The following is an 8,544-nucleotide window of genomic DNA, read 5'->3' as shown; positions in this document are numbered from 1 at the left end:
CGTAACGGGGGCGTCGGTGGCTTAGAGGTAGAGCAGGCGCCCCACGTACAAGGCTGTTGCTGCAGCGGCCTGGGTTCGACTCCGGCCTGTGGCCCTTTGCTGCATGTCTCTCCCCCCCTCTCTCCCCCCTTCACACTTCACTATCCTATAAATTAAAGGCAAAAAATGCCCATAAAGATATCTAAAAAAAAAAAAAAAAAATTAGGTGTGTATCAGAACCGGTTCCATGTTGGTGGAAAAGAGCCAACCAGGACCGTTCCAAGGATCACAAGATAAATCAGAAGGGTTGCAAGATGATCAATTGGACTGGACATAAAAGAAAAAGATGTTCCTCTAATTTAATTTAGATTATTTTCCTGGCTTTAATAACTCTAATCTTTGCTTTCTAGTTAAATACTGGATTTTTAAAAATCTCTTTAGGCATCTACCAATTACTCAGATGAAACAAACGGAGAGGTTTAGAGTAGAAAATCACTCTTTGGGATTAAGTGCTCATAGATACTGTGTATTCAACCTGTAAGGCGTTTAAAGCAGACACTTTTTTTAAGAGGGCTGCCAGCCAGAAAGGTTGGTGTACAGAATATATTTTAAATGACCTACTATGAGTCACGATGTCACTAAACTGAGCTGCACTCTTCTAAATCTAAATTTATTTTTCTTGGTAGCTGAAGGAAGGTCGAGATGAGAAGATAAAATCACTTCCTGTAGAGAAGATTTCTGGCCAGCAGTGACTATAGAAGCACATCCAGTTGCACCTGCAAGTCATGCAGTGTAGTCTTGCAATGTGCAGCTGCAACATGAAGGTTATTGTCAGGCTGATCTTTGAGGTTAAAGGTAGAATTAGATTTGGGTAAATTAGGAGAAGGGTTGCAGGAAAGTCCTCGGAAGTGTGATGACAGAAGCACACACACACACACAAACACACACAGACTGCTTAAGGATGCAAATGTAGGTAGGTGTGTGGGAGAGATCGACTGCTAGGTACAAATTGTTTACTGATGCAGAATCAGCGAGTCGCTCCGTACCATCCATATGTGTGATCTGCACGTCACACGTTGCACAACCCCTCACCTCTCTTCATTTAATCCCCCCCCCCAGCCCCACCCTGCGTCTCTCTCTGTCACAGGAAGATATGATGGTGTGTCTGTGTGTGTGTTGGCAGCGGAGGTGTGTTTGCAGCAGCAGTGTGTGTGTATTTGTGAGGAGGAAGCTCGCAGGGACAGACAGATGCTGAAGGATAAAGACGTGCAGCTGAGATCTATCAACTGCAAGGCGGGCGAGGGTGGCATGCTCTGACACCGACCCACATCCTCACACACAAACACACACACACGCACACATTTCTGTACCACCCTCTGTGTGAATTTCACTCCCACCGGGGTGCTTGTTTTCCTGTCTGAAGTCTTTGTCTTGCTGCCACCATGGGTGTCTGTGTGTTTGTATATGTGCGCATGCGTGTCTTACCACTACATCCATTATGTTAACCATGCACTTATGTAATTGCTTATGTTTGCAGCTATACATGCTGTGTGACAGTGATGCTTGATTCTGCGTAAATGTGTGTGCATGTATTTATAGTATGTTATGTGTGCACGGTGAGGTCTGGCAGCTGGAGCAGACTGTAGCCGGAGTCACCAGGGAGAGAGGATGCGGTTATGAAGAAGAGTTGAAGGTCGGTGCACTAAATGAGGTCAGCATGAATAAATAAACGCTAATAAACACTGACACACCAGCTATGGGTGTATAATAGGCATACAAATGCATCGTCAAACTTCCACTCACATATCACCCCAGAAAGTACATTCAGTTATTCAGCACTATGGCAGATCTGATGTAGGTGGTATCTTATAGCTCTGCAGTTTTTAAAACTGAGTCATCTCCGAACAAACACACACACAAACGCGAGCGAGAGCCATAAACCAGCCAGTTTTCCCACACAGATAGATTCCCAGACAGAGCAGAAGGTTTGTTTTTCATGCCAGCTCCACCTCTGAACTACTGTTGTCTCTAAACCAGTCTGTCTTCCTCCACTACATTTAGCTCTGTCATCTGCCCTGCCAAGGTTTCCAGAGGTCAGCGCAACAGAAACGGCTCCATCTCTGCTCTTTTTTTTTTTTTTTCCCTCTCCCTTCCTTCCCTCTGACCATCTCTGTAAAATCTCCTCGCTGTATTTGTTTCTTGTTTGGATCTTCTAACCTGCAATTACAATTCTTGTTTGAAAGCATGCTGTAATTTCGCATCACAGAGGAAATGCCTTCACTTTTGTCTTACTTGCAGATTATCCCTCAGCCTGCGGAGCCTGGTTTGAGCCCCTGTATGATCACTCATCTGCTCTGCTGAAGTACCCTTGAGCAAGACATTAAAGCCTCACCAGCTTTAGCTGAGCTGCTCTCATAGACCTGACTTTTCTATCACTTCTTTGCTCCGCCCTCCATATGCTCTCCTCTATCTCTGTCTCACTTTCATTTCCTTTCTCTCCCTGGCTGTGCAGGATCAGCAGGAGGTGTTCATGGTGTGTCGAGTTTTTCCTCCCTCTGTTGTTTTTAAGTGAAATATTTTCAGTGAAAAGTACTAAAGGTGTCCTATCGTCTCTCTCTCGCTCTCTCTCTCTCTCTCTCTCTCTCTGTACGTCTCTGAAAGTGTGTGGTGTTGCAGATTTATATAAGGAAGCATTGCAGACAGGGCAGGGTCAATCTCGAAGCCCACCAGCTATCATCTGAGGATGATAAAGCCGCTCGGGGCAACAGCCAATATTTCAGGAGATCCGGTGTAGCAAACGGACATCCAGGCCAAGAGTTCCTCTTCTGTGCACCGGTCATTTTGGCTGTTCTGTATGGGCAGATGAATGCGAAAATTAACAAAACAAAACAAAAAAACCCCAACTAATACAAAGCGAAATTGTCATCAGACAATAGCTGATAGGTTGCGAAATTGCATTTCAGCCAATGCGTTCTGCCTCTTCATGCCTTTGACCGTTTACCTGCTGGTCAAACTTGACTGGTCAATGATACTTTGACTACAAATGGAAACTAGAATATTTCCAATATCAAAATCTTGTCCATTTGCCTTCAGATTCTGCATACATAATGCAGGTTGGGCGCTAAGCTTTTACACAGGATATCCTAGTTGAAAATATTTGGACAGTAACACTACCAAGTCTGAGAGACAGTTTCACCTTATTCACATGACAGAAATATAATGTTTTGTGCCAGTTAATGTAAGTAAAACCTCATAAAACGAATATTTTTATTAAATATTGGGTTTTTTTCCAGAAGAAAAGGAGCCAAATGCACTTTTTATGATGCTAACAACAATGCTAACAATATAGCATTGCAGTTCCATACATTTTGTGGACTCATAAGTTCAGATGTTTGTTTGTTTTTTTTAAAAAAGATCAAAATTAGAAAAGCAAGGGCCTCGATATGTTGACTTTTAGACTCTAGCATCAGTTAAACTCCACAAACTCTGATTCTGCATTTCCCATCATGCAGTTGAAGCCTACTAGATGCCCGTGTCTTTCAAACCCCACACCTTATCAAAGCGTGGTCACTGTAAATAAAGTATAAATTTTGGTGGCTTAGTAGATAGAGCAGGCGCCCCATGCACAAGGCTGCTCCCACAGCAGCCCAGGCTCGACTCCAGCCTGTGGCCCTTTGCTGCATGTCATTCCCTCTCTCTCTCTCTCTCTCTCTCCCCGATCACGCTGAGCCTTCCTTGACATTACTATGATGTCATCAGTTTATTATTATGGGTAAAGTTTCTCTTCAGAGCAACAACATACATTATATAACTGTTTTTACAGGCTGAGTAGTGCCTAACGAATAAACTGAACTGCATGTGTAAAACTGGTGGAGTGCTCCTTTAAGGACATCTGACTGTGGCTCAGTTGTCGTGTAGGTTTGATTTTTTTTTTTTTTTTAACAGAATAATGTGTGAACGCAGTGTAACACATTTGTTCTCAGGTACAGCTCCGGAAAATAATTAGACCACAGGATGTGAGATGGATATGTAAATCTCTAACAGTGTAGGATGTGATAGTTAATTTAGTTTAATAGTAGTGGCCTGGCAGGGTACACCGTCACTCTGTCTTACAGTGCAGTCAGGTTCATGCACGGTATCTACCACATGGGGGCAGTACAGCCACAGTTTTGACATTCTGCCATTCCCCATACGTGTGTGTGTGTGTGTGTGTGTGTGTGTGTGTGTGTGTGTGTCTTTAACAGTGTATAAGTGAATCAGTGTCAGTGTTCTTGGCGAGCGGGGCCTCACTGTAAACACTGGTGTGTGTGGCCCTCAGTGGGGCCTGTCACCCGGCTCGTCCTGTACCTCATCAAGCTGAACGGCCCCACTTTGAAGCGTTGCTGCTGGATGCTGGGACTCTTCCCCTGCTGTCAACGAGGAGGACGGAGAGAGAGAGAGAGAAGGAGAGAGTGAAGGGCCACATCCTCCCACTCAGAGAGAGGGGATTCTTTTTTGTTTAGACTGGCCTGCAGACTTATGAGGTGAATCCAGTCCACTGATCATGCATGACACCATTCTTTTGTGGTTTTTTTCATATATATGTTTAGCAATATTTTCCAAACAAATATCCAAGTTATAGTGAGACTGTGTAATTCTACTTTAAAATATTTTCATATCCCTCTAATACAGCCATAATGAGCTCATACTATACCTTGAGGCATATTTCATATCTCATAAACCTTAAATACTCCTGTAGGGATGTATAGCTTTGCAGTGACATTTGTTTAATATCCTTATAAGATTCCACCAGCTGGATTTTTCAATGCAATCCTCTCCCAGGGCCACATGTGATGCCCACGGAATGCATTGAGGGCGCTCTTGCTCTTCCATCATTGCGTTGAGCAGAGGGGGCGCACGTTAGTGAGCGTCTATAGGGTTGGGGGGTGGTGGTGGTGGTGGTGGTGGGGGTCTTCTTGAGCGTTTGAAAGGAGGCAGAATAGAGCGCCAGGGAGTCCAGAGGTCCGAGTCGGGGGGCCCCTGAAACTCAGAGAGGAGGAGGAGAGAGGAGGTGCTGAAAAGGGACTCGATACCGCCCCCCCGAAAAAAGCCTGGAAGAATTGCGCTCCGTCAGTGCGCCCTGCCTGCCAGTCGGAGGATGGGGATTTTTTTTCCATTCATCCACGTCCCCTTTTTCCCTCCTCCTTCTCTCAAACAAGCCAGTCGGTCTGTCAATGTGCTGCGAGCATTAGGGCAAGTCAAACCAGTGGGATTTTGAGGCAGAGAGACGGATGAGATAACGAATGAAGCGCTTTTTCCTCCGGCCGAGAAGCGAATCCGAATGATGCGCTACAGCAGATAGGCGTCAATTTCCAACCGGGACTGATGCTCACAAGTCGCATCTTATTTTTTTAATCACTTCACAAGTTTCGCGTTGGTCTTTGTGCGACATTATGAGAGTGGGGATGCTTTTCTAGCTCTTTGGTTTGTTTCTCTCAGTTTTCTTGTGTTGCAGCCTGCATTGATTCCTTCACTTATCACCCATTTGGATTTTTTTTTTTTTGGTCTTCATTTTTAATTTTTCAACGAATCCGTTGCTGAAGGATTTGCGGATTTACAGCCCGTGTTGAACCTGTGTGTTTTTCCTAAGAGGAGAATAAGGATTGCAATGCGCACTGACTAAGCCCACCGAGCATCAACATGTCTTTATGAGGATGGAGCTGTGGACACGAGTGACATCTTTTCCGTTTTAAACGCTTTGCCTTCACAGTTTTTTTGTTTTTTTGGTGTGATCTCGACTGTTTCCTTCCAACACACTGACAATATTTCTTTTCAGCGCAGCCTGACATGTTGGAAGGTAGATCTTCTTTCGAGAAAACAAGGTAATGGGAGAGAAATCACACAGAGTCGGCACAGAGAACAAGGGAACATTGTTCGGGAAAAGACAATTAGGGCGCACCGAAATGCAACAGAAATAGCTCCTGGGTGGCGATAAATTTCAGAAAATACGATTCAGTGGAGTTATATTCGAGCAGAGGAGCACTGCTTTGGAAAAAGGAGGACTAATGACAAATTAATGGGAAAGTCATGGGATTGGCACTGAAATAGTACGACCGTGGACGCGCAGAAAAACCGTCGTTTTTGGAGATCCAGACGCACGGATTGAGCAAGTTTCTTACGAGTGTGCTTTTGGTTTGATCCCGTGCAATTTGATGAATTGTGGATCCATGAGGTTGTATACACCGGGCTTTCACTCCACACTTTGACTGCCTCTACCTATAGCCTGCTCGGCTGTAGTCGCACATCCATTGTTTTGAGCAATCTCCTCGCCACAGCATTGAAAACAGCATAAAATATCGCCCATTTCTGTTAAATGGGGCTACATATGCTGGGTGTCAGGGTTGAAATGGCGTGTCGAGGAAGTGGAAATGGATTTTGGATCCTGCTGATATTCATACTGGATTTACTGGGGACGACGGCCAGCAATATGGAGCCCATCTACTGGAATTCCCTGAACGAAAGGTAAGAGCACTTCTCACATTTTTACTGGTCGCTTAATTGCATGTTTGAACTGGAAGTTTTGCAGCCAACGAAAGAGGAAAAACACGGATGGAATAATTACTTTAATTGCATGTTCGAAGTGTGACATGCAACTTCTGCAGAGAAGAAGGGATTTAGACAACATTTAAAGAATGCAAGCAACTCTAAGTGCACTCTTGTAGTAATGCAACATGACATAGGCCTAGCAAACACCATAAAGTTCCATCAGGCTATTTTGCTCTTAATCCCAAAATAACATCATTCCATCACTATAGTTTGCAGTCTAACAGAGGTTCACAGAGTAATTAGATAAATGTATACACCCTGAGCAGAGGCAGGGTGCTCTGTGTCACAGCTGCCCTGAATTCGTCACCCTCACGTTGATTATTGTGGATAATCCAGCTGTAGTTCTTCTTGTTGGTAAAGTCCCTGTAAGCTGCAGGGTGAACAGACAGAAGCAGTGTGTCGGATAATAAAGACGTGTGTGTGTGATGCTCTAATTGCTGCTGCCGGATGACCTTGATTAAAGTCTAGGCCCCGGTCCGCAGGCCTCTCGAACACCCCGTCTGCCCACTCGGCCACGCTCATTTGCATTTTTCCTCTTTTCCTCTGGAGAAGGTGTCAGGCATTAGCTGAGGAAATGTCATTTTAAACACCTCTCGGCCGTCGGGCCTTAACGACCGACACCACTTTTCTCACACCTCTGCCAATTTCCCAGTGTCTGAATAGACGCCCGGTGGCGGTGAGGAGGAGGGGGGGGGGCTGAGGAATAACAAGGCGGCTTGTATAGAGGTGAAGGGGGTTTAGTGACACCAGACTTCAACTTTGCAAAACCTGACTTCATTTGTGGACACAAATTAGATCCATGATATTTCATATGCAGGGGCGTAGCATCAAATTCTAGGCCCTATGCATAGCCAGTGTCTGTGCCCCCCCCCCCCCCCATCTTCCAATCTCTGTCTCTCCTACCTTCTTCAATGTACAGATTTTTTTAAACAAAAAATCTTTCTTTTCTTTTGTGGACCCTGGTCTTCCTTATTCGGGGAAAGACATGACAGTGTACATTGGTGCTCCAGCGTTGCTAGCACTCTCTCAGCTCTTGCTGTGGCGGGCTAAACCATTTTGCGTCTTTAAAGGGTGAGAGGAGCTTTAGAGAGCTCCCACTATTTCTTATACAAAGTTCAGCCTTTCAATTGATGTATTCAGTGAGTTTCACTCTGTCAGACCCCCATGTCCCCCCACTCGGACGCCCCTGTTTTTATATTTCATCTTAATAAATACTGTACAAAGGCCATCAAACTATCAGCGTCAAAGGAACACTGGCCCTGCGTGGCTCCCATTTCTTGAACCTTTGCCTCAATGACTCATTTTATACTGCAAAGAACTACGAAAGCACATTTCGACCCTCTGTTGTAGGCAGCCCTGCCATCTCCAGCTCACACCCATGCCACTGGCTTTTTAAGAGTCTAACAGGTTTTTAATGTGCTGTAGGCTATGGCCTGCCCGGTTTCTCCCCTCTCCACAGATGTGACTGTGCGTGGGCCCCCGCTGTGGAGCCAGGCATGAAGCCCTTAATGAGGGCTTTTTGTCAGCAGTGGGTGGATTCACCCAACAGGGAGTAGAGTTGGACACGGGAGGGTAATTTTCACTGAGAAGCTAACAGCTCGGGCTTTTGAGGCCTTACAGGTGATTCCACGCTATTGTCTCCTAATGGAGTTTAGTGTTAGGTGGGTGTTGGGGCTTAAAGAACGGGGCCTGGCTGGCAATTAGAGGGGTGGAGGCTTTGACGCCAGACTCCATAGTCATTTCCACAGATTTGCTCACTCATATATTCAAAATACAAAGCCTATTGTATACTACGAAGCTTATTCATGAAGCTTACTATTCATAGTTAATCAGCTTAGTCATTCCTCCAGTTTATTTTCTTGGCTCTTTTTACACACTTCTATGTACTTGTTTCTCCTCTCCTCGGTCTCTACATGACAAGAGCACTACTTTAGTTTCAGCTGCCTTGGGGCAAAATAGGTTTTGGCCCTGGGCTAAAAA

The 8,544-nt window shown here is 45.0% G+C and overlaps 1 protein-coding gene across 1 annotated transcript in view; it reads left to right on the top strand.

Annotated features, from left to right (window-relative positions):
* The first annotated feature begins 5,033 nt into the window (after positions 1-5,033).
* efnb3b (ephrin-B3b) overlaps positions 5,034-8,544 on the top strand; it is a 94,514-nt gene continuing 91,003 nt past the window's right edge. The window contains exon 1 of the mRNA XM_049568501.1: positions 5,034-6,480. Within this exon, the coding sequence (XP_049424458.1) occupies positions 6,332-6,480 (149 nt within the window). The 5' untranslated portion in view covers positions 5,034-6,331. The remainder of the gene's footprint in view (positions 6,481-8,544) is intronic.

Source organism: Epinephelus fuscoguttatus, linkage group LG23 (genome assembly GCF_011397635.1).
Source record: "Epinephelus fuscoguttatus linkage group LG23, E.fuscoguttatus.final_Chr_v1".
In the NCBI taxonomy this organism is placed as follows: Eukaryota; Metazoa; Chordata; class Actinopteri; order Perciformes; family Serranidae; genus Epinephelus; species Epinephelus fuscoguttatus.
This window is presented reverse-complemented; position numbering and strand designations above follow the sequence as displayed.